Source organism: Zalophus californianus, chromosome 11 (genome assembly GCF_009762305.2).
Source record: "Zalophus californianus isolate mZalCal1 chromosome 11, mZalCal1.pri.v2, whole genome shotgun sequence".
NCBI lineage: Eukaryota > Metazoa > Chordata > Mammalia > Carnivora > Otariidae > Zalophus > Zalophus californianus.
Window position 1 is genome coordinate 56,861,508 of NC_045605.1, and position 26,045 is coordinate 56,887,552.

Sequence of the window (26,045 nt, forward strand, 5' to 3'; positions counted from 1 at the left end):
GGTCATCCACAGATGGGAACACTTCAGGGGAATTTGACCCCTTCCCACAGGGAATGACTGGGAATTTGCTGAGAACAGATAGATACTCCTGCACCACCTCCAACTCTGGGAGGAGCTGTGCCGGGTGAGGTGCACTCGTGGCCCCAAGGCATAGCTGAGGCTGTCAGGGAGTTCCAGGCCGACTCCTCTGGCAATGAAAGGGATGCTTCCAGGAGGGGAGGGAGTGAGCCCCTCATCGAGAGAGAGGGTGCCCCTTGTTGAGAGGGCCTAGGAGGCTTCCCACCTTATCTCCGAGGTCCTTTTCAGTGTCTAAATGGCCCAAATTCTAGCATTATGTGGCCCTAAGATTCCCAAATGCCAGAAGCCTAGCCTTCCACGTGTGGTTCGAGGGCTCTGCGAACCTGAATGTGAAATAATCCAGTCTGGGGACCTTGAGGCAGGAGATAAGCCTCTTACCATGGCCCTGCTGTCCCAGAACCCCTGTCTCCTCAATCCACATATCTCAAAGGGTCATTTTATCCATACCCACCTCCCTCCACTTCTAGGCTGCTGCTTCTCTCAGCCTCTCACGTACCCAAGGTGCAGTTCGTAGTCCTCTCCCCAGGACAGCAGAGCATGACACAGGTTATTAAGGGAGTGTCAGGTAATTCATCAGGGGGAATGATACCAAATCAGCAAATAACGATCCTTCCTTTCCTGCCTGAATTAACTGCCTCTGATTCTCTGTAGCTGGATTTCCTCCCTGATGGCCTCATCTGATGCTAATGTTTCCAGTCCAACGGCACCTCCCCCACAGCCCCCACCCCCCAACCCAGTGATGAGGAATGACAGGGTAAAAGGATGTAGAGAAGTGTAGGATTCCACCCTGGCTATGCATAGCCTCCTCTCAGAGGATAAAAGGCAGGCTAGGTTGGAGAGCGATGCAAACCCAGTGGGAAGTCCCTCCATGTGTCTCACCTCAATCCTGCTACACGCAGTCAGAGCCTATTTCTTCTCCCAAACGTTAGAAGACACCAAAGCTCACTGCCTCACCTCAGGGAGGTCGAAAAATACCCTCCCAAGTGTTCCCTCCCACCTCCTTCAATGTCCCAGGTCAGCAGGAATGACATGGCACCACTTCCAAGAATAGAGTATCGAGATTATTGCAGACTTTATAGAAAACTGCCCAAGGGAGATCCAGATGTCTTGGGTGGGGGTGGGAAGGCAGGCCTCAAGCCAATATGTTTGGGGGGGGGGACTTCCTGTGTGCAGAGGCCACACAGGCCAGCCATTCTGCCTGACCTAGGGGATGGGAGTCAGGGAGAGGAAGCCCCCTCCCCACTCACCAATTGTGCTTTGGGATCATGCAGAAGGCAGGGCACTGACACTCTGACCTTAAACAGGATAACTTGTGCCTGAGACAAGAGATGAGGCCCCTCACCTCTTCTAGAAGGCATGGGGGAGGGAGGCATGGCAGCAAGGGATCCCCAAGGGAGACGAGTCACATGGGTAGGAAAGAGCTTGTGGGCAGCAGCTCCCAGCCCTTCAGAGCCTCCTCCCCTACCCCTCTCTGAGGCCACGATGTATGGGTGACCCCGGTTCTGAGGCCCAACCACTTTGAACCCCTAGGATTCTCTCCTTCTCCATGGGGATCTGCCAGTATGGTTGGGGTATGCTGGCACCTGCACCCATCTCGCAGGCCTGGAGAGCTCATCCTAGGAGGAAAGGGGGGGTGGGCACACCCCAAGAATGGATTCCTCACTGGACCTTGACAGAGTGAGTGCAAGCGATGGGTGTAGGGGGGATAGAGAGCCTAAGACTTGGGCAGGAGGATTAAATTCTGATCAGGGTGAAGAGCTGAGCATCTTGAGATTAGGGACAAGCACTGAGTATTGCGGCATCAGAGCCCCAGTGAGAAAGGCTGAGGATCGGTTCCGTACTAAGGCTATAACAGGGTGTGACTGTCCCTGGGATGGGAGACAGATGGAGCTGAGCCCCAAGCCTGGGCCAAGGAAGGGAAGAGCCTGAGCCAGAGCTGTGGGGGGCAGTATGAAATACATCCCCAGACTGGAGGAGGGTGCCCGACCCTCAGAGCCCTGGGATGTGGGTGTCCGCAGGATGGGAGGGCTCCGGGGTGAGAAAAAGGCTCAAAGTCCACAAAAGCCTTCAGAGCAGTGCTCTGCTTCTGAGACCGGAACGGGACGAGAGGGTCCCTGAGCCCTGGGAAGGGAGTTGAGGTCTCCAAGCTGGAGATGGGAGTCAGTGATGTCTAGCGTGACGTTTCCCACTGAGAGGTCAGGCCTCAAAGCATAGGGTGGTGGAGGCAGTCTTAGGGCTCTCGGATTGAAGGACAAAGTTTCCTGGCCAAGTATTGAAAGGGGGAGGGTGCTTTTGAGGGTTCAGGAGGAATGTGTCAGAGCCTTAGATGGGCAGGTAGGGTTTCTGGAATCAGAAGAGGGTGTCTCTTGATCTTTGATGGTGAGAGCTCTCAGAGGTTGGGGAGAGGGGGTACAGCTTGGGGCCTCCGGGTGAGGGGGGGGAATGCCATAATCCAAAGGTCTCAGGCCGGTCAGGGGCAAGACTCGAAGCCCCCAACTCACGGGTGTCTCATACCCATGGCTTCGGGCCAGGCAATCCCAGTAAAGTCATCAGCTGGCAGGGACAGCCGTCAACCCCCAGGGGGCAACACTCAGAAGCCCAAGCCCGGAGAAGTAGCGCGGGAGCCGGCGGGGGCGGCCGGGGCGGGCGCGCGGCGCGGGTCGGCGTCCTGCTCATAACGGTAGTGGTAGCCCTCCATCTGGTCCCGGCAGGCCTCGCGCAAGTTGCGCATCCAGCGCTGGATGCCGCGGCGGTTTAGGTAGAGCACCATGAGGAAGATGAGCCCGATGAGCGCCAGCACCAGCCCGAAGAAGACGTAGGAGGCTTCCAGCTCCGGGCCGGCGAGTTCCACTTCTTCCCCGCGACCGTCGGCGTCGCCGTCGGCGCAGCCCAGCCGCGCCTTGTCCAGGTCCAGGAAAGGCCGGTCACGCAGCGCCCGCGGGGCGGCGCAGCGCAGGCGCCGCGCGTCAGGTACGCGCTCCGTGGCGTTGCGCAGCCAGGCCAGCAGGGGGCGCGCGGCACAGCCGCAGCGCAGGGGGTTGTCTGCGAGCAGCAAGCGCGGCGCTGGGAGGCCGCCATCGCGCTCCAGCGCGCGCAGCTCCTCGGGACCCAGGCCCCATAGCGCGTTGAGGCGCGCGTCCAGCTGCTCCAGGCGCGGCAGGCGCAGCGCGGCGGGCGGCAGGCGGCTCAGCGCGTTGCCCGCCAGGCCCAGGAGGCGCAGCTCGTCCAGCTGGGCGAGCGCGGCGTCCAGCGCGGCCAGTAGCGTGGGGCCGCCTCGCGCCAGCGCGTGGTTGAGCTGCAGCGAGTGCAGCGCGGGCAGCCCGCGGAAGGCGCCGCCGCCCAGGGCGCGCAGCGGGTTGTGGCTCAGGTCGAGCGCCGTCAGGCTGGGCAGCCCGTCGAAGGCGCCGTCCTCCACCACCTCGATGTTGTTGTGCGTGAGGCGCAGCGCGCTCAGGAGCGGCAGGCGCACGGCGCCTGCCGCCGCCGCCGCCTCCTCCCCGTCAGCGTCCCCGCCGGCGAAGGCGGCGGCGCGCAGCACCGTCAGGTTGGCGCCCACGATGGTGAGGTTGCGCGCATCTGGCGGCACGTCCCGCGGCGGCTGCCGGAGCTCCGCGCCCGACGCGCAGCGCAACAGCAGCTTGGGGCCGCCGAAGCAGTAGCACTGGAAGGGACAGGGTGCGGCGGGCCGGCTCAGCGCCGCCGCCACCAGCAGCAGCCCCGGCAGGAGCGGCCCCCTTTGCTCCGGCTGTCCCGCGCGCGGGGCCATTGCAGCTGCCCCCGCATCCAGCGCCCGGGCCGCCGCGCTCACCAGTGAGTTCGGAGCGCCTCGGGGGCGGGGAGGGGGGCGGGTGGGGCAAGTCCTTGACCCGGAGCGGCTGGCGGTCGCTGGCGGTCCGTCCGCTCTAAAGTCCGAGGAGCCTTCAATTTCCTGGCTGGGGCGAGAGGGGTCAGGCGGGGAGCAGAGCCCCCCGCCCCCGGTGCCCTCCTCGCCCTGCGCGCCGGCCTCCGACTTCCGCGGCCGTTCCGGGCTCGGAGCCGAGTGGGCAGGGTTTGTTCCCCCCCCCCACCCCCCAGCCTCCCGGCCTCCTCCTCCTCCCCCAACGGAGTCTCCGCGCCCTCCTCGCTGAGAGGCGGGGTGGGAGGCTTCCGAGAATCAGGGCTTTCGGCCGCTGCGCTTTCTCTTCCCCCCTCTCCGGCTCCGGGGCTGCTGAGAAGTTTGGCTCTCTCAGGCTCTGACTTGCTTCCCCCTCATCTCCCCCCCATTTCCCCCCACCCCCGTTTCAGCTGGTTCCTTCCTCCTCCCTCTATGGCACATGTGGGGCGGGGCCGGGAGGAGGAGAGCGGGCAGGTGGGTCAGCACCACAGAGCAAGAATTGGGAGGGGAGGACCTTAGGGTTCCCCCTGCGAGTACAGGCAAGGATGAGGGGTGGGCTGAGAAAGTTATTCAGCTTTCAGCCTCTTCCTGATCCGTGTGACCAAGGAGAGGGCTGTGCTTAGAGACTGGAAAATCCCCAGCCCTGGTTCCCCCCTCAGCAACCCCAGTTACATTAGGCCTGGCCAGGTCCTGTGGGACCAGCGTTTTCTCCACCCCATCCTACCCCCACCCAGGGAAGGCAGCACCAACCCCCTCCTCCTTTCCTCCCCCCTTCTCCCCTCCAACTCACTGGCTGCTCTGCTGGGAGTTCCGTCTGATTTCCTCCACCAGGCTGGACTCCTCCCCTAAGCACTCTCCTAGGCCCTAGGACCTGGTGGGTGTGGTGATTCAGCTCTTTGCTGTCCCCTCCCTGCTCCAGCACCTGGGCACCCCGTTAGATTGTTCTGCTGGGTGTCAGGCCCCTGGCGTTGTTGGACACCATCGACTGCCCCTCCTCCCCTCCAGGGTATCCCACCTGTAAATGTTGAAAGGGTGGGAGGGTTTGGAGCTCTAGAGATTTGGAGAAGGGGAGCAGATTTTGCAGCATTGAGTGGTAGTGGGGGGGTGGTCTCAGAGGGGGCCAGGGCCTGAGCTGTTTATAGGTTTGTTTTGCTCTGGATTTTTTTTTTTTTTTTCCCCAGAACTGGGAAGCTCCAGACCTGATTTAAAGAGATACGCTCCTGAGAAGGGAGCACTCCTGGCCTTGGCATGAATTATTCAGGCTGGAGAGGCTGACACTTGATCCACAGGCCATTCTGGTCTCAGCAGAGTTGGTTGGGATAGAGGCTCCACCCTCCCCCCCCCCCCCCATAAGAATCAGTCAGTCTTTCTCCTGAATTAGGGACAGTTGTTGGGTTGACTTCTTCCCTGAGGTTATATTTAACAGATTGACCAACAGATCAATACCACTTAAGGAGAAGAGGTAGACCCTGCGGTGGCCTGGGTCCCAGGCAAAGACCAACAACCTCGCAGGCCAGATCTGTTGGTGCTGGGGTGGGAGGGCCGGGGCTCCTCTCCCCCTTCCTCCCTCTCCCCTTCCTTCTCTCTCCCCATCCCCATCATCACTCCCGGGTATTGGCAGATGAGAACTATAACTTGCACCTGCAGGATTGGACGTATCTACACAGGTGTACATGTAGGTTATACATGCATATGTGCATGTACATGTAGAGGCACGTGTGACACATGAACAGTTCAAGGTGCATCCACATGTGAGGAAACACAGACTCATTCTTCCTTGGATGTGCATCCACGTGCATAGGATGGTGTGTACAGGTCTGCACAGGTTTGTGGGCAGGCTCAGATATGCCTCACACAAGTACCTGCAGGCCATTCATATATGTGCACATGTTAACACAGATTCGAGTCCATCTGGTGTGTGTCCATACATTCATAAGCACATAAATACTTGAACATTCATATTTCTGGGACCATGTATGTCCCTGGGTACATTCTCAGAGGGGCAAGCTTACAGACGCATGCATGCAAGCACGTGCATCCAGGGATTGGACAACATACTCTGAGCCCATTCCTGACCTCCACCATGCCTTGGTCTGTACAAGTAACAGGCTGAGATACCGTTTCTCATATGGGCACAGGTGCTCAGACAGCCACTGGGGCTGTGCCTCAGCTGTTGTGCTTCCCTGAGCCCTGGCCTACAGCAGCTCCAAGCCCCAGCTCTGACATCTCCCTGGTGAGAGGTGCTGCCTCTTCTTCCTATTGTGTTTCCGGTATAGGGACTAGCACGAGAGAGTGTGCGGTAAGTGTAGATGGGTGGGTGGATGGATGGATGAATGAATGAATGGAAAGGTTTCTGCTTTCCTGTCCCACTGCATAGAGCCCCTTCTGCCTCCAGCCACTGGGGAATCACAGACCAGCTGCCAAGGCCAGAGCCCCATTTCCAGGGCCCCTTGGTGGCTGGTTCCTCGTGGGCTGATGGCCTCCTTGGGAAAGGGCTGCAGGGCAGCAGGCAGCCTCGACTGGGGGATACTAGATGGGATCGGGCGCATTCAGGCTGGTATGGCCATACACTGACTGGGGGGTACCAGACATCTCGGAGAAAGGAGGCCGAGAGAGAACCTAGAACCATCAGGTACCAGAGAATAAGGCAGTGACTATGTTTTCTAAGTGGGGAGTCTGAGGCCAGAGGGCCAGGGACTTGCCTCAAAGCCAGTGACTGTCAGGGCTTAGTGTAGCCCCAGGCTCCTTGCCCAAGGCGTTGTCCATGGTAGTGGCCGCATCTGAGAAGGGCCAGTGCCGCAGGGAATCTCATCCTGACCCGAGGAAGCTGAAGCCAGCAACAGATGCCAGGGTGGATGTGGTGTGACCTTGAACCACTCTCCACCTCTGGGCTGTCTGTCAACTTCTACTTCTGGAAAGTAGATGGGCTCCTGAAGTCCTATCCTTCCTAGGCTTCTCAGGGCTGTTGTGACAAAGTGAATGGAAAGTGCTTTGAAACAAGAAAAGCCATATCACCTAGGGTCTGGGGACCTTCACCATGTGACTGGATGAGGCATTGCCCTTTTCTGGGACTAATTAGCTCCCATGTCATTTTGCCCTGTTCCATCTTCCTCCCTCCCCCAGCATAGCAAGTTCATGGTAGGTGGTACGAGGAATGAGTCTACTTGCTGTCCCTGTGAATGCCTCCACCCAGCCTCCTCCCTCCCCTCCCCTCTTTGTGCCCCTGTTCCCCTTCTCTGTTCAGGTTCCCCTGGAACAAAGTCTGTCAGCCATTTAGGGGTCTCTGTTCTCTGGAGGAACTTCCCTCTCCATCTTGTCAGTATTCCGTATGCAGTAGGTGTTCAATAAATGTATGTCCAGTTGTGTCTGGGGCTGTGTTCATTCTCTGATGCATCCAGTGGAAGTGTCTTTGCTCAGATTGTTTGCCTCACTTGGGGTGCTCTCTCCCCTTGACTGTTTCTTCGGCCCAGCCCACTGATCCTCAGGGCTCAGCTTGAGTTCTGTCCCTTCCAGGAAGCCTTCATGGCTCCTTCTCTCTCCTTTGAATTTCACTTAGCAACCAGAGGGCTAGAGCTCCTCTGAGCCCCCTAACTGTCAGCACCTGGGGCTCAGGACTGGTCTGGTCTCCTGTGTTGTCAGCTCAGAGCTCAGTGTGGAGAAGGCACCAGGGAACATTTATTGGATGAAATAATGATTTAAAAGTCTCTGGCTTGCTCCTCTCATCTCTCTGAGGCAGGCTAGGTGAGGAGCCCCCACATCTGTACTTTATGCCAGGAGACAGCCTCCCAGAAAGGTGAAGTGCTTTCCTCAAGGTTGCACAGCTGACTGAGACCCAGTCCTGACAGTAGCTCAGGTTTCCTGCTCATCTTTTATGCTGCAGCCCTCCCCATTCTAGCTCTCTGGAGAGTGTGACTGGGTCAGGTCCCAGGGGACCCTGTGGGCAAAGAGCTCAGGCCCTCAGGGTTGCCTTAGGACTCAGCAAGCAAGTCACCCCAGCCCACTGAAGCAGAGTGATTGTCCTTTGCTGGGTTGAGAATCCCCCTTATGTCAATTACACTAGACCCCATTTTTTTTTTTTTTAGAGAGCACACACTTACAAGTGGTGGGGGTGCAGAGAGAGAGAGGGAGAGAGAATCCTAAGCAGGCTCCATGCTCAGTGTGGATGCAGGGCTCTATCTCACTTAACTGACTGAACCACCCAAGCGCCCCTGAACCCCAATTCTTGAATTTATTACTCCCCCTAGGTTCCAGAGCCCCTCTCTGAGCCTTCCAAAGTACTGTCCCTCCACTAACTCCAGCTCCTTCACTGGGCTCCTTTTCTCTCCACAAAGGCCCTGCTCTCTGTAAGGTCCACTGAGCCTTGGTAGGGAGCCTGCAGAGGTTTGGCAACTTCCCTGAGGTCATCCACCAGAGAGCCCTTTCCCTATCTGTCTCCAGCTCCATCTTGTTCATCAGAGGTGCCTCAGTGTTCCTAAAGTCCTTAGGCAAGCCTGCTTTTCCAGATCTGTTTCCTGTTTGCAAAGAACGTGTGTGTGTAGACAGAATGATCTTGGAGGGCTTTTAGTCTTGTGCCCCTTGGCCTTTTAAGGGATCAGGGAGGGGAAGGTAATACTGTGATTTGCCCAAATTGGTGCCCCCACCTCAATGTATGACCTTGAACTTGGCCCCATCCTGACTATAAAGTGGTGGTAGCATAGTCTGGTGGGGGAGGAGGGTCCTCTTAAGTCTGTAGCAGCCTATGATATCCAGGGTCCCTGTATCTTGGCAGACTCCCTTTCCCTCTGCCCCCCTTCCTCTGAGGCAAGTGGAGGAGCAGCTGGACAGGGCTGACATGATGAAGCTCAGTCATTAGGTAGTGGGGGAGCCCCAGGTTCTCTTCTCTAGTGTAACTTCTGCACTGGCAGGGAGGGGAAAACTCCACCTCAGGCTTTGCTGTTCCCATTTCTTACTTCCCCCTCCCCCCGGCTGCACCGACCATGAGACACAGGAAAATCCATAGACCCAAGATTCATTTTCTCCATTGAGTCAGCAGAGGCCACACTCTGCTTCTGAGGGGCCAGCAACTGGCTTTTAAATAACTCTCTGATATTTAATACCCTCCCCCTCCACTCTGCAGCCTGGGCCTCTGGGGAAAAGCTAGAATAAATGAGCTGGATGAGTCCTCTGAAAGTCCTAAGTGCTCCTGCCTCCACCTCAACCCACCCTCCTCCACCCAGACTCCCAGGCCATTGGGAAAAACCTGATTCCTTATTACCTTTGCACTGTGCCTCACAGTTTCTAAGTGGTGTCCCAGGGTGGGTCTGTTATCCCCAGGTTAGAATTGGAAGCTAAAGTTTAGAAAAGGGGAGTGACCCCATCTTGTTTTGGGTCTTGGTCTACTAGTGGCTGGCTTTGTGGCTGTGAGCAGGTTCATATCCCAGTCTGGGCTTCTAACTCCTTATCTGTGCTACGAGGTGGTTCTGCTGGTGGGTTGTGGCTGGCCCCTCTAATTGTAAAGTTTTCATGAGTTGCTGCCCTGATCGAGGTCTCCTCTTGGGGAGCTGCTTTTCGCCTCCACACTCCTCTTCTTGGGGAAGCTAAAGGCAGAGCAGACTGAGGCTCAAGGCCAGGCAGGGTTTGGCCCCAGGGTTCCAGTGTAAACTCAGTTGAGTCTGGGGCAGGAGTTGGTGGGTGAAAGAGGAAGGAGCTGCGTTGGAGGATTTTCCTCTCTGCCCCTCCCCTCGCTTCCCATGTCCTTCCCTTCCCTCTTTCTCCTTTCTTCTGCAAGTCGAGGTCAGGACAGGTCAAGAGTAGTAACCTATTTAAATCTCGGTTTCCTTAAGACTCAGAGTCTCTGCAGCTGTAGATGCAGTTTGAGGAAGGTGGGAGCAAAACTCTAAGCTGTACCAGGTTCAGGCTCCTGGTAATGGAAGTTAGTGGGCCCCATTCTCCTGGCTTCACCACTCTCCCTTGTCATTCAGAAGATAGGAATTGATATCTCTGTTGGTTGTAGGAGAACACTGGGAGAGTAAGAGTGGTGCTTGGGGCCACCCCAAATTCATGATGGAACAGAGCCTACATTATAGGTTTTCTGATTCCCAGTTTGGTGCTCATGCCACTGTCCTGCTGCATGCAGGAAGTTGGGGGCTGAGGGATGGGAATGGGAGAGGCAGGTGGGTTCTTGCTTAGATCTGGGAGTAACCTTAGTTTACTTGACTTCCTTAGTATACTCTTTTTGGGTCCTCATGATCCTCCTCAGCTGTACCAAGCCTTCTACTTCTAGAATTACAGAATCTTGGAATCAAAACATTGAATTATAAGAACCGCAGAGTTGGAAGGCCATAGGACCATGGTCTGTTTGAATCAGAACATAAGACTCTTATGGTGGTAAATGAAACACTTAGAACTTGTGGAAGGTTGTTATATTAGCGTTCCCCCAATTAATGCTGCCTATTTGTATCTATACTTTTAGGCTGTCCCTTCCCATACTGACTGGTTTGGCCAAATGAATTCCTTTGGCTATTGAGACATCGGCAAATGTGATGCAAGCAGAGGATTTAAAAGTGCTTGTGCATTGGGGCTTCCCTCTTTTCTGTTCCCCTGAGATCTCCATGTGTAGAAACCTAGGCAAACTTCTTAGAGGAAGAAACCAGAAATGAGCCATCCCAGCTGAAACTCCCAGGTGATCTTCTAGCTGATGTCAGCTGCCTGAGTGGCCCTAGAAAAGACCAGGAGAACTATCTAGCTGACCCAAGCCCAAAATTGCTGACTCACAGAAATGTGAACAAATAAAATGGTTGCTGTTTTGTCATTAAATTTGGGGGGAGGTGATTTGTTACACAGCAGTAGATAACTGACTCAGAGGCTTAGAATTAGAATTGTAGAATCTTAGTCATAGTTTCCGTATACCCCTATGAACATGAATCTTGGTGCTTGGGACCAGGGACTGGACTCTTTGATGTAGTATCTGAGGAATAGAAGTGCCCTGAGAACTCATTTCTTTAACGCCCACCCAGTGCTACACGCTCTTTTACAGACCGATTGATAGAACAACTGATCCACCCACCCTCTTCCAACCTGAGCCCTCCCCCCACCCACAGCGTCCTTTATTCTTTGGCATTTTGTCCATTCTGTCATAAGGTCTTCTTGCCCCACTCCTCAGCTGGCTTCTCAATCCCTTCCTTCCACTTTAGGAAGCCTCCCCATGTTGATCTGCTTGTCTTGGGAGCTAAATGTTGATGTGGTGATAACTTGTCTTGGTATTTATCCCAGTTCCTGGCACAGTGCCTGGCACAGAGTGTGGGTTCATGGACATATCCTGAAGAAGACTACCACTACCCGCCCCCCTCCAAACAACTCACTTTTTCCTGCTGTCCCCTTACTACAGAGTTCCTGGATCTGTCCGTGGTGCTGAATGCCTTTTTCCTTCTTGCCACTGTCTGCCTCAGAATGGCTACTTCCAAAAGGTAGGAATCACTTCTATGTCCTGGAATTAAATCTCTCTATCAATGCCCCCCTCTCCTTCCCTCCCTCTCCTTCCTTCTTTGTCTTCCCCATCTCCCATTTCTCCCTCCCCAACACCCCCATCACTCATAGAGATCATTAGCCCGGAGTATTTCATGAAAACTAATATGTAGTGTTATATACTAATTGGGATTAGGTTCAGAATCCATCAGAATGCCCCAAACAACAGTCTCTTAAATGATAAAAAATAAAAGTTCATTTTTTCATAACAAAAATCCAGATGTAGCAGTTTAGAATCTGAATGGTTTCTCCACAGTCATGAGAAACAAATACTCCTTCCCGCTTCCCATTCTGCCTTCCCTAGAGTGTAGTCCTCATTCTTTGGTACAAAATAGCTGCTAGAGCACCAGCCATCACATCAGATATCAGATGGAGACAAAAGATAAGTAAGGGTGGCACTTCTCATAATTTTATTTCACTTATATATGGCCACATCTAACTAGCTTCAAAGAGCATGGTAAATAACAGTCTTCGAACTGGGAGGCAGTTTGCCCAGCAAAAAGTTGTAGTCCTTATCATTGAGAATGAAAGAGAAATAGCTATTGAAAAGTAACTAGAAATCTCTGACATTAGTAATGGAACAGTGGCATTGATGGTGACAGTGACTGTGGTGTTGATGGGACAGCAACGGTAATGGTGGTGGTAGTAGAGCGGACAATAACAGTAATGGTGTTGATAGCAGTGATCGGGTGAAGAAGATAGTGGTGAGAATGGTGATGATAAAGCTGGTGTAATGTAAGCTCTGGTCCAGGAACACAGACTCACTCAAGCATCAGCCTGGACCAGGAGGATACCAGAGGATGGACCCAGTGACTACAAGGTGTTTGGAGCTTGGGGCCTGCCCCAAGCCACAGGGGCACTGCTGCTTTGCAGTTCATCGGCCTTGAGGTTCTCATCTTCTTGAGTCCAAGTCACCCCCAGCAGAGCACGAATCAGATTCCTCCCACTTAGTCTGGAAATCACTTTGGAATGAAAACTTAAGGCCTGAGGGAGGTGAAGCAGCAAGGGTGATATTGAACTTCCATTTATTAGACAATAAATAGTGATAGAATTTGTTGCAGTCAAGGAAGGCTTTGAGGTGAAATACACAGAGGGACACATGGACACGTAGTCTCAGAAATAGAGATAAATGGATTCAAAGACAGACATACAGAGAGAGTTACAGATATGCGGAAAGAAACAGCCCCATAGTCTGGAGACACACAGACCTACTTCATCTCATAAGGAGGCACCGGGCCAGCCCTTCTCCCCAGAGACACAGGCCATCCAGCCATCTTATCCCACAGGACAACTTTCATATTACCCCTGGGTCCCATGGACTGAAGGTACCAAGGACCAGAAATGCCACTGCTGAGTGGGCTCAGAGCTCAGTGTGACCTTTGATACCCCTCCCACCTGGAGTGAGGTCACACTAGTGCTCTGTGGCCCACCCCACGCCAGCCCAGGTTCTGCGGCTGAAGGTGACCAGAGGGGTGGGACTTAGGTTGGACGGGGTGTGTCCTCCAGGATGCCTCCCCCCAGGGGCCCAAGGACACACCTGGCAGCCATTAGCAGAGGAGCCATCAGGCAGCAGTCTCTGGCTCCAGGTGAGAAGGCGTGATGAGAACATGTGGCAGCCTCCTGCCCGCTGGAGCCGGAGGGTGGAGGACACCTTGGTCTGAGTAATTTCCAGCATCACTGCCCTGGCACCCACCTAGTATGCAAAGGTAACCCAGACCTTGGTGCTCAAGATAGTTGGTGAGCCTGACTTCAGTTCATCTCCTGGACCTTTGAGGCCAGATTTCTTGACCTTCACAGTGATACTTTTTTTCCAGGAAGCCTTCCTTATGACCCCTCTGCTCTCCTTTGTCTCTTTCTTTCTCTGCTTCTTCTCAAACCTCCTATATGACATCACTCTGACCTGCCTACCCTTTCCACTGATCTGTGCTTCTTTGTAAGGGGCAGCCCTGCTTGGTTCTAGCCACCGTGGTCCTCCTCTCTGTCCACCTAGAGCAGCTTTATTTCACTGTGGTTTCAGTCCTTTCTTATCGGTGGAAGATGTTTGGGTCCCACTTTGGGTCTCAGCCCCCTTTCCTCCTAATCCTTGGCCCTGGGATTCATGACTGACTCATTTCCCATCTCTGCCGTGCTGGAGCTCCCAGCCTATTAAGGGACCTGCAGAGAGCTCTGCTCTTTGTACTTAGATCATCTATTGCCACCAGACTGGGCCTCAAGAACTGGAGGTTCTTGCCACCCCAGAGCTACTTCTGCCTTTCTCGCCTTACATTGGCCAGGATGATCTAGTGCTGGCTTCCCCCAGCAGGTCAGGTTCTAAATCCCTAGATTTCCCCAGCTGTGTCCCAGAATGATAGAGAAAGCATTCAGCTTCAGGTGCGTTTGGGTAGCCCAACGCTGTAAGGGCATGATATCCCTGGGGATCTCTAGGACCTCATCACTCTCTGGAAGGCTGTGGGTAGGCAGGAAGATCTTGAAGGCTAGCCAGAACATTGATCATTGGATGCCCCCCATATTCCTGGACTTAGGACAGGAACCTCAAGACAGATGCATGGATAGCCACCTGGGCAGTTCCCTGTTGGGCCAACCACAAAGTCTGTGCCCCGGTAGCTCCCGTGGCACACCCAGCATAAACTGCTCTCACCCTCCTTAGTGCATTGCCTGCTATGGCAGGGGCTTCAGCTTGGCCCTGCCAGTATGTCCCAGCCCTGCCCTGGGGAAGGAAAAAAGCCAGTTGGAAGTTCAGAAAAGGAAAGGCTAAAAAGGAGCCCATAATCGGCCCTAATTAGCCACTGGGAGAGAGAAAAGGAGGTCAGAGGCCTGAGTCTACTTCTGAAAGAAAGCACCTGGCAGGCAGAGCCATAGCTGGTCTGCACCCCCATACTACACAGCATGGGGGTTGGCCCCACACAAGCCCGTCTGATCCTGGCTCTAAGGACCCCCAGCTGGGGGAGGGCTCTGCAGCTACCCATAGACCTGTCATGGCCCTCTCTTCTGGAAGAGGCAGCTGTCTATGGGGAAAGAGGGAAGGGGGGAGGAGAAAGAGGGAAGGCAGACAGACCTAAGTGAGCATCCACTGTATGCAGTGTGCTGCGTCGAGAGGTTTACATACATGATTGTATTTAATTTTCACAGTGGTCTTGAAATGGAGGTACTTTGGCCCCAGTTTTTAAATAAGGAAGTGGACACTCAGGTTAAGTAGTTGACCCAAGATCACACAGCTTAAAAGGGGCCGAGTGGAAAGTCCATCTCAGGCTGTGTGCTTGGCACCCTGTGCTCTTGGTGCTCTAAAATGAGCACTCGGAGGGCAGAGCCCTTGCCTGCCTCATCGCTTGTGTCCCAGTGCACAGCCTGGGGCGGGGGCAGGCATGTGGCTAGTGCCGAGAAGAGCTGTTGTACTCAAGAGGCAGGACAGGCTGATCCAGGGAAGGACATAAAAAGGGGGGGACAGAGGGATGGTGGAGGCACTAGAGATAGATCACTTCTATCCTCTGGGACATCATGCAGGGGACCCCTGGGGCAGCTTTCCTGGGGCTGAGGACAGTGCAGGACTGAACACAGCTTGTGACCGGCTATGGGGGAGGCGGGGGAGGAAGAAGTGCAGGAACAGTGCATTTCTTCTCTCCTTTTTGCCAGTCTTCCTACCCTCCCACCCACCCCAGATGGTTAAGCTGAAGCAGAAAACAAAATGAAGAACCTTTAGCCTTTGCTGGAGCCAAGCCACCTCTGCTTAGCCTGGGCAGATCACCAGCAGGCCAGCTGGGCCAGGGCCAGGTCCAGAGCAGGGTGGGGGCCGTTGAGGAGGAGAGGATACACGGTACCTCAGGGCAGGGCCACTGTGGGCACAGCGCTCCTCCACACAGGCTGGATCTCCTGGCAGGGGCTGAGCGTCCCTAACAGAGGAGAGAGGCAGCAGGATGGGGAGAGGGAAGGAGAGCCCCCCCGCCCCGGGCCCTGCTTAAGATCACCCCAGTAGCAACTGGGGAATAGGAGAGAACACATTTTGGGTCAGGTAGACTTCACATAGCAGCTATCTTTATAACCGCCACCCTCAAAGGTAGTGATTCTCAGTCCTGATTTGATTGTATTTTAATATTTTATTTATTCACTTGACAGCAAGAGAAAGCACAAGGGGGGTGGCAGCAGAGGGAGAGGGAGAAGGAGGCTCCCCACTGAGCAGGGAGCCCCATGTGGGCCTCAATCCCAGGACCCCGGGATCACGACCTGAGCCGAAGGCAGACGCTTAACCGACTGAGCCACCCAGGCGCCCGTCAGTCCTGATTTTAAAGATGAGCAAACTGAAGCACAGATTGGCTAAGGAACTTGTCTAAGGCCACAGAGTGAGTAGGAGGACGGCTGGGATTCCACCCCTGGCTCTTTGGCTCCGGTCCTGGTCTTAATCATCATCATCTCCTGAGTAGGGCAGCCGAAGCTTGCCTGTCTGCACCCACCAGCAATTAGGGGCCCCTCGGTATTGTGAAGAATGTCAGTGGAGTGTGTCTGATTAGGCTCATCAGTGCCCAGCATGGGACACATGTGTTTTTAAGATGGATCACCATTATCCTTGGCTGAAGAATTGCATGGGGTTTTCTAATTACAAATTATTCCTGCTGGATTTCATTATGCTCCCTCTTGTCTGGCTTTTTGTGTTCTCAGTCTTACAAAACTGAAAATCATAGTTGGCCGAGCTTGTTTTCTTGGTCTTAAAATATACAGCTAAGCTTTTACTAAGATACAGTGTTGTTATATTTTTAATGAGTGAATGTTTAACTCAATATTACAAGAAGACTGCAATTATTTGAATTTAACCATTCCACCTTTATAATAAGTCAGAAGAGCAGGATGGAAATTTACCTTCCTATAGAAAATCTTCCTTCATTTGGAAAGCAGATTTCCTGTGGTAGCAGGAGGTTCTCATTTAAGTGTTTTGAACTGTTTTCAGCCAACAGCCAGCCAACTGTTGCAGGCAAGTCACCTGTGTTAATTTGATCATTTCTAAGTGACACTTTTCATTGAAGACTAAAAATTCTTCAGATTTAACAGCACTAGCAAAGGTGGTAGAAAGAGAATGATTTGTGTCATTGAAAAAAGAAGAAAATATAGTGCTTACCAGGACCCAGCAGAGGTTTACTTAAAGGAAGTCAGACTCATCTCCCCTCTCTCCACCTTTTGGGAGAACCTGAGTGATAGATCAGGGGTCTGTCAGAGTTCTGAGAATCTTGAATTCAAAAGGCATTTGGAACATCTCCCAAGGTATTTTTATGGCACGACAAGGGGCGGGGTCAAATACTAATACTCTAGGGGAATCCCTAGCTGCCTGGGCTGGGCAGCTGGTGGAGGGAAATTGATTGGTGGATCAATGGCAGTCTGGAGGGCAGACTGTAGCCCTGCTCAGGACTCAGTCTTCTGTCCTGATATGCTTGGTCTGATGTCTTTTTGAAGGACTTGGATGAAGCCAAATAAAAAATGTATATCAAATCTGTAGACCGTGTCAGGTAGAAGGACTGGGTTTCAAAATGATTTGGATTGACTTGATATATTGGTGGCGACCATAGGTTCAAGTTCATGGAAGTAAATGCCAAGTTCCTACTGGGGCTCAAAGGTTTGGGTGGGGAGAAGGAAAGGAATTATTGAGCACATACTGTATGCCATAACTTTTGCATAAGAGGGCTCACTTAGTTATGAAAACCCTCAGAGGAGGATATTGTTCTCATTTTACAGGGAAAGAAACCGAGGCCCTGAGAAGCTGAGCATTTGCTTGAGGTCACAACTAGTAAAGGGTAGAGCTGAGCTCAAAATCGAGGCTGGTCAGACTCCAAGGTCCACCTTCTCACAAAATGTCCACAGCAAAGGAGACAGAGCTTAACGGCAATTATGTGAAAAGAAAAGAAAAACACACATTTATGTGATGTTAGTCCCAAATTGTAATGCTGACCCTTTCCTGAGCCTCTCTTTTGGGGCCACCCTGGGAGCCAGGCTTGGGGTGCAGAGAAGAAATCCTGTGGCCCTGAAGCAAGCTGAGCTGTTTGGGGAGAGAAACCCACACAACAACAGGCAAATTTGATCGTGCTGGGCATGCAGATGCCATGGGAGTCCAGGGAAAACTGGGCCTCCTTCTTCAGGGAGTCCTGGCAAACTGCACAGAGGACCCAGGACCTGGCCTGAGGCCTGAGGCTGGCTGGCTTGTTGGGGAGCCCAGGGAGCACACGGCTTGCATTTCTTTCACCCTTCGGCTCCAGACCCCACTGTAAGGCCCAGGAAGAGTCTGGGCTGAGGAGATGGGGAGGTTTGCCCATTCTCCACCCCCAGGTTCCAGCTGAGGAATGGAGAAAGAGAGCAGGCGGGGAATGGGAGATCTGGAAGGCATCTGGGAGCTGGAGTAAGTGATTTTCCTCTGGGAATGCTGGGAGGTTCTGGAACCTTCGGCTCCAAATATGCCAGTTACTTTGTAACCACTGGCTGGGTCCACAGCTGTTCCTTCAAGGGCCCGAGATTGGTGCTCAGGGCTAGGGAACATGCACATAACAGATGTCCTGGGAGTCATTTGGAAGAGGGAAGGAGGGCAACCCAAATCTTTGAACCCATGGGGCATCAGTGCGAATAGCATGTGCAGAGGTCTGAGATCAGGGGATGGGCTTGGTGGGCCAGAGACAAGAGGTCTGGAGATGGAGGAGGGGGTTGCTGAGAACAATTGGTGAGGTCTGCAAAGGCCAGGCCTTGCAGGTCTTTTTTAAGGTTTTAACCTTTATCCCAAAGGCAAGGAGAAGCCACTAAAGGCTTTTAAGCAGAGAGGTGACAATTTTCTTTGCTTTTCAGAAAGATCGCTGTCACTATGGGATTGAAGGGGGCCAAGTGTGAGAAAACAAACGAGGTGCTTGCGGTATAGGTGGAGACAGTGGCGCGGGGGCCGGTGGGGGTGTGGAGGCGGGGGGGTGGTGGGCTGTCACCCGGGGCCTGGTGCCCGTGCAGTGGGGCAAGGGAGGGATGGCTCCGGGATATCTGGCTTGCAGACGATGGCACCATTCATGGTGAGAGGGAACACCAGGCACAGGTTGGGCAGAGAGGGTGAACTCGGCCTCGGTGCTGGTGCATTAGAGACACTGAGGCATCCAAGTTGAATGGGCAGTTGGATACCTTCCACCTCAAAGCCATGTCAGGGCTGGAGATGCAGAGCTGGAGCTGTTAGTATTTAGGTGCCAACTGAAGCTGCCTGCTTACTGAGGCCCTCTTGAGTCCAAGAGGCAGTTCTTGACCCCCCACCCTGCCCCAAAGCTGGCTCAGGGCCCCCTCTGGACTTTTACAGCTTTCTCACTGCAGAGTGTGGTCAGCGTCTGCCTCCCCCCTTCAATGGCAAGCTCCAGGAGGGCAGGGACCACATACATCTCTGCATCCCCAGAGCCCAGCACGGGTCCTGGCACAGAGGAGGCATGGGGGGCAGTTTGGTAATTGATGCATGGACTGACTCTCAGAGGAATGGGCCAGCATAGAAGGGAATGAGCTTCCTGCCCCAGAAGGCACATGAGCAGGGGTTCTATGGGCCCATGGGGGAGTAGGGGAGATTCCTGTTCCCAGCAGGGGTTCTCTGGAGACCCTCTCAGCCCTGGATTCTAGCTTTCCAGGACCTGAGTCATTTCCCCTAGGGAGTCCAGTTTGGGCTGGGACTCTGTGGTTTCTTCCTCCTCTGGAGAGGTTTCTGGAGGCTGTGCTGACCTCAGCAGGTGCTCCCCTCCCCCTCAAGCCTCTCCTCTCTGGAGCTCCACCCAAGCGTAGATGCCTTGCTAGGGTTTGCAGAAGCTGCTGAGGTAGCTCTGGCCAGGGCTGCTGGGGCTGGCCGCCTGCCCTGCCCAGCCTCCTCGACCTCGGCCTTGGCCTGAGCCCTCCTCGCTCCGTAGCCACCTCTGCTCTACCCCATTGCATCCTTTACTGCAGCAGCTTGGCCACTGCAAGAGCCAAAGTGGGTCTTAGCCTGGAGGTTCTGGGGGCTTTGCAGGAGGGGGGTGTACCTGGAAGGAGGGGGAAAGGGAGCAGAGTAGATAAGAAGCTGGGAAGGGAGAGGGAAGGTCTGGGAAGGCGCTAATGAGAAACAAAATGTCTCCACTGGGTTGGAGGACCTTTGAGAGTATCTGGCTCCCTTATTTTAGCCAGGGAGAAACTGAGGAGTAGGGGTGGGGGATTGGGGGGGACTCTTCGGGGGTGGGGACTGGAGTATGACTTGCCAGAGGATACACAGGGCATAAGGAACCTCCATGTGACTGGGGAGGTAGGGAAGGGGGCAGGGAGCAGAGGGCCCTGGAGGCCAGGGAAGGCCATGGCAGTTGGCTGTCCCACCTGGAGGAGGCGTTGGGGGAGGTATGGTCGTCCTGAGACAGAAGGTTCTGGAGTCAAGGTTGGCTGAGACTGAATCAGCCCCACCCTCTTATCTTTTCTCCCCACCACACTGGAACTCCTGGAAAATAGGCACTGCGTCTTCCATCTGATTGAGACGTTCCTAAGGCAAGGAATAGTCTGGAGTCTCCCTGCAGTTGGAGGACTGGCTTGCCCACGAGACTGGGGCCAGGACAGGACTGAACCTCCATCCTCTATCCATCCACTGCCCTGGGAGCCAGGGCAGTGCAGGCCGGAGAAGGGACTGGGGGCTTGCACTTCAGACGGGCCTAAACATTGACATGACTGACCAGCCCTGCCCCATTCACAGAGGTGAAGGTGAACCTTGAAGCCTGTGAAGTGAGAGAGAAAACCAACATAGAGGAGGATTCCGGCTTCAGGGGCCTAATCCTCATAGCGTAGCAGGGCCTGATAACACACACATTGTTACAAGAGGTGGGAATGTTGGGTTATTCCCACCCTGGCTCAGAGTGCTCAGCCTGAGATAACTGTGGTGGCCTTGGTCCATGCCCGCTGGCCCGGTGCTGACAGCAGATACTGCAGGGGGCTGCCGGGCTACTCCAGTAAACCCAGAACTACCTTGACTTCCGTACTACTCTACGCATGACTACGGGAACTTAAAAGGACCAAAACACAGCAGCACCATCTCTTTAATATCATTTTATTCTTGTTTAAAAAGTCATTTTGCTTTTTTTTTCAGAGTGTGCTCACTGGTGAAAATTTGAAAAAGGGAAGTTGAAAGAAAAATAAACACACCCACAATCGCACTATGCAGAGACCTTTTTGGCAAATTTCCTTCCAGTCTTTTTTCTATGCATATTTTCTCCATCGTTGCGTTAACACTGCTCTCATCTTTAAAACTGTTTTATTTTTTCTTATGATTTTTTAGGTAAAGGATGCTCTTAGTTTAAAAAAAAGGAAAGTATAGGAGAACATTAAAAAGGCAGGAAAAAATTACTCAAAATCCCATTATCACATTGTTGTGTGAGGACACTGGAATATTTACATCTAGTCATTTTTCTCTGTCCCCACGTTTTTTTTTTTTTTTTAACATGTTAGGAACTGTAAGTACAAGTGCTCTGTTTACAGTGTGGGAGACAGCATAATGTATTTATAACAACAACAACAAAAACCCACCTGAGGGCGGGTGGGTGGCTCAGTGGGTTAAGCATCTGACTCTTGACCTTGGCTCAGGTCTTGATCTAAGGGTCATGAGTTCAAGCCCCATGTTGGGCTCCACACTGGGCTGGAGCCTACTTAAACAAACAAGCAAACAGACAAACACAAAACCTACCTGTCTTCAAATCCTGGCTGTATCACTTACAAGCTGAGTGACTTTGGGAAAGTTACTCTCACCTCTAATTTCCTTAATTATATAATGAGATCAACCATCATCCGGTTAGAGAATTGCTTCACAGATTTGTGTATATAAAACACCTGACAATGCATCCAGCAGTTAGTGAGCCCTCAATAAACATGTAGTGGACATTTGTCACATTTTTTGCTGCCTAAAACGAATCCATTTTTATATTTTGAATGAATCTCCCTGGAGGTGAGTCCTTATGTAAGTTAGGACCCCACCTTTCACCTCAAAGCCAAAGGGGGCCGGATACTCTTCCACTGTCACCCCCTGGCAATTTGGCCAGCTATTTCTGCCTCAGGACTTTAATGTGACAGTTAGTGAGGCTGGGAGGATGCTTCATTAGAATGTATTTGTGCTTGGGGCGCCTGGGTGGCTCAGTTGTTTAAGTGTCTGCCTTTGGCTCAGGTCATGATCCCAGGGTCCTGGGATGGAGTCCCATGTCGGGCTCTCTGCCCCTGCTCTGTAAGGAGTCTGCTGCTCCCTCTGCCTCTCCTCCCACTTGTTCTCCCAATCTCTCTTTCTCAAATAAATAAATAAAATCTCTTTTTAAAAAAGAATTTATTTGTGCTTATGTCATGTAGCAATGCCGTATCTGGGTGTGTAGCGCTGTGAGGACATGCAAAGCCATACTGGTGGAGGTGTCAAGACCAGCTGTTCCTATGATATGACCTTGGCTGTGAATTCAGGTGCCCACTCATTTGATTCTCCAGGTTTCTCATCCATTCTGAGCTGCCCAGTGGAACTGCTAATAATTTCTTTTCTGTTTTGCTTAGTCTGAGTCAGTTTCTGTTGCTTGCAACCACAAAGGTTAGTTCCTAAATCTTTCAACAGTAAAATAAATTTCAGGCACTCGCTTTAATTACCAGCCAAAGTTTTAATGCAGACAGGTCCTGGATGTGCTAGAAGTGTTGTGCTGACTGTTGGCCTTTTGGACAAAGAACAGGGTGATCCTAGATCTGTGCCTCCCTGCTCAGCCAGAGCCAGCCTGGAGAGAGGACTTACTCAGAGCTGCTGAAGGAAAGAATGAAGGGAGAGAGTGGGTAAGGGAGGGATTTCTGTATGTTTGCTTCCTACAGGCAACTTGTGTGTGTTTCCCTTGAATTCCTCAGCCTCCTTGGATCTCCACTGGGTGAATCTTGTGACTTGAGCAGCCTGGAAACTTGGCAGCTCATTTTCTCCCCCCCCCCCCGACCCCCCCCCAACTTGGGTTTCCCATAGGATGGCATGGCCCAAGATAAAAACCCTGGTGTCTCTCCAGTCCACCTCCTAAACATTTCTTAATCTATACCTTGCCTCCATCCCCAGGATATCATCTCAGCCATCACTTCTTCTCATTTTCTGAATTTGCTTATGGGGACCTTGCTCATCATAGGACTGGTCTTCAGGAGGCCAGTTAGGCATCAGGAGCAGACCCCCACCCCTCCCAGAGGCCAGCTCAATTTTATCCAGTAAGACTGCTTGCCTGGGTATCTTAGGCAGGGGGCTGCAGGCAGGCCCAGCCAACAAGTGGAACTCCAGAGAGACCAGCCAGGCCTGAATCCCACCTGGAGCCAAGCTGGGACTATATAAGGGGGACTATTGGTGTGTCCTTCTAGAACTTCTGGAGGGCAGTGCCTGAGTCTCGTTCATCTCTGTTTCCTCCACTCCCACCTGCTCCCAGTTCCAGAATAGGGCCTGGCATAATGTCTGTGCTCAGGAAGCGTGGATTGGTCAGAGACTCTGAGATTATTGCTTCAGTCCTTTCTTGGCATGCCATCAGAAGTGAGACCTGGACCTGGCTACGTCTTCTGCTTCATCTCCCCCATTCCTACGTTATGGTGTAGGCTCCATCCACACCAACTAGTTCCCTGAATGTGAGCCAAGCTATCTTCACTGCCATGCCTTTGTACGTGCTGGTCCCTCCACTCAAGGCCCTTCCTCAGCCAGGTCAGCAAGAATAACTCCCACTAATACATCCTTCTTTTAAGGCTCACTGAGTGCAAGTACTGCCTCCTCTAGGGAGCCTTCTGGAACTGTGCCCTCCCTCTGCACCCTGCCCATGCAGCCCTCTGTGATACCACTTGGCATAGAGTATTGTAGGTATGTGTCCTACACAAGGCGGCACTTCTGAGGGAACTGGACCTGTTTCTCTCTGTACCTCCAGTGCCTAGCCAGAATCTGGCACAGAGGGCAAACCAGAACATGTTTGTTTCCTCTCTACCCACCCCCACCTTGTGGAGGCAGGAGATGTCATGGGAGAGGTTGCACGGCCTTAAATGCCAGGCTAAGGAGAGAGGCTTGGCCAGATTTTCATTGTTGAACGATCCTAGTGGCTGGGACCCCTATCATTTGGGGTAAGAAGAGTGGTTTTTCACTTTGGCTCTCTCTCAGCCCAGAGAACAGGAGTTAGTTCTCTGGAAGGAAGATGGAAGATGGGCCTCGGCCTGGTGTTATCACTCCGCCTTCCCCTGGACTCCCTTGTCCTTTTTGCATTCACTCCTACATCCTGAAATCTCTTGCCAGAGGCCTGGGGTCTAGGATCCACTCCCACGACTCAAGGGACAGGTCCAAACCTCAATCCCCTGTTATGTAAGTGAATTATCCTCTGTTCCCAACCAGCGCCAGCCAGATCTCCTCCTCCTAATTGATTTAATCTTCTCATACCAGAGAGCTACCAGAGAGCTGGGCGGGGTTGGGGAGACAGCGTTGATCAGAAGCCAACACATCAGTGACGTAGGCTCATTAATTACAGGGAATCTAGGTCATGGATTGGTTCTGAGCAGCTCTGATTCTCCCCCTCCCCAGTCATTGGGTCTCTGAAAGGACATTTTCATCTCCTCCTCATTTCTCAAGCCCCAGTCTTACATGAAGAGAAAGTCGAGGGTCCCATAAAACCCTATCTATCTCAAATTTCCCCAAACCCTCAGCTCTGGACAGAAATTCCCTGCGTTCCAATCTGAGCACAGGGCATAGCTAAACATAATTTATTGAGAAATGAGGGAGGAACAGATGCTTTAGTTTGGGGGTAGGAAGAGACCTTGGAGTTGTCTTTATTTACTTTCCACACCAAGCAAATCTTTACTTTGTAGCTTCTCTGATAAAGGATGTCCAGATCTTGTGTACCCCCAGAGATGGGGAACTCACTCCCCTAAGATAGTCCTTCCCTTGTATGATGGTCTTTCTCACATGGGGCTGAGATATCAGCCTTGTGACTTCTGCTGGGACCCAGTTTTGCCTCTGGGCCCACAGGGCATGCCCCAGGACAGCCAGCCAGATCCTGAGACGTGATGGTTGCTCTTCTTCAGGATGAACACCTAGCTCTTTCACAAGTTCCTCATTTGGTAGACTTTACATATTACTCCTCACTGTTATCTCTTATGTGGACAAGTCATGGAGATTATCATCTCTCCAGATGCACAGAGCAGAACACAGACTCCAGGGCAGTGTGAATAGCTCAGGTCAGAGCAGGACTGTCACCTTTTTTGATCTTGATATTAGAGTTCCATTGATAAGGGCTGAAATTGCCTGAGATCTTTTGAGGCTTTAACACACCTTTGACTCAGCTTATGCACAGAGTCAGCAAATCCCCATTGTCATTTTTCTGACATAAGCAATGGAAAGTCTCCATGAAAATGATCTTTGTAATATTAGGAACATCTCCATGTTTCTTCCCTGTAATTCTTTTCATCTACGCTGACATTTATCTTCTCATATAATCATGTACTTATCCATCGACTCATTCACCCACACAACTATCCAACTATATGTTAATCCATCTATTCACCATCCCCCCTATCTGCCTACATACCATTCCACTCAGCTGCCCATAGATTCATTCATGTACTCAATCACCTGTCCATCCACCTACCTACCTACCAACCCATTTAACCATTTATACATTTCTATCCGCCTATCTGAGCATGTACTTAACTGTCCATCCATCCATTCATCCACCATCTACCGATATAACTACCCACCCATACATATATCTCTTCATCTGTTCCCTCTCCCAGTCATCCATACATCTATATTCGTCATCCATCCATCCAGTACTTACTGGGATTCTATTACCTTTCAAATCTGTGTTGAGTATTCTGAGTGATTCAAAACTGAGTAAAATATAGGTGCTCACTCTTTGGGAGCCCACAAACCAGATGATGGTGAGTACTGTAAAACAGGAACAAAGAAAATGCTTTGGGGATTCAGAGGAGGGAGAAGTGGTATATGGATAGGGTTATGGATGCCTTTCCACCAGGGTAAACTTTTGGTTTGGGCCTTAATAGAACAACAGTATTTGGGCATACATAAATGCATTGGATGTAATTCCAAATAGAAGAAGTAGCATAAAATCTACTAGAGGAGAGATGTCATGTCTTGTTCTTTATACCTCCACTAAAGTACCTAGTACAGAACTGGGCACACTTTAGTAACTTAATACATACTTGGTGATTAATATTTTCCCTTCTCTTAACAGGGATACCCCCAACACTTAATCAGGATAAGAATTTACCCTTTCTCTTTAAGAGGATTCTACAGTTGCATTGCTGGATGGCCTTGGAGAAGTAACAAGGGGTTCTCTGAGTTTGGGGTTGAATTTCTGTCTCTATCAGGTGGTCCTTTTCCCCTAATTTTAATTATTTCTACTATGTTCTCTGCTCTCTTCAGAGACATCAGCATTTCCACATATCTTAAATTTTATTTTCTTTTGTTGGCACCAATAAACTCAATCCCAGCTGTCTTCAACTTCCCCAGCCTCATCGCCAGGCAAGAAATTCTGTAATATGGAAGAAGGGGGAAGTTCTGTGCAACCGGAATAGCACTGAAGTAGAAGTCAGGAGCCATGAATTCAAAACCAGCTTTGCCATGAAC

The 26,045-nt window shown here is 52.2% G+C and overlaps 1 protein-coding gene across 1 annotated transcript; it reads right to left on the reverse strand.

Annotated features, from left to right (window-relative positions):
• Positions 1 to 1,132: 1,132 nt before the first annotated feature.
• TPBGL (trophoblast glycoprotein like) lies at positions 1,133 to 4,259 on the reverse strand. Its single transcript, XM_027577806.1, has one exon. It carries the CDS (start codon positions 3,842 to 3,844, stop codon positions 2,669 to 2,671), a length of 1,176 nt encoding a protein of 391 aa, XP_027433607.1. The 5' UTR covers positions 3,845 to 4,259; the 3' UTR covers positions 1,133 to 2,668.
• Between the last annotated feature and the right edge of the window lie 21,786 nt (positions 4,260 to 26,045).

Coding starts and splice junctions, on each gene's coding strand:
- TPBGL (XM_027577806.1), bottom strand. CDS start 3,844: ATGGCCCCGCGCGCGGGACAGCCGGAGCAAAGGGGGCCGCTCCTGCCG.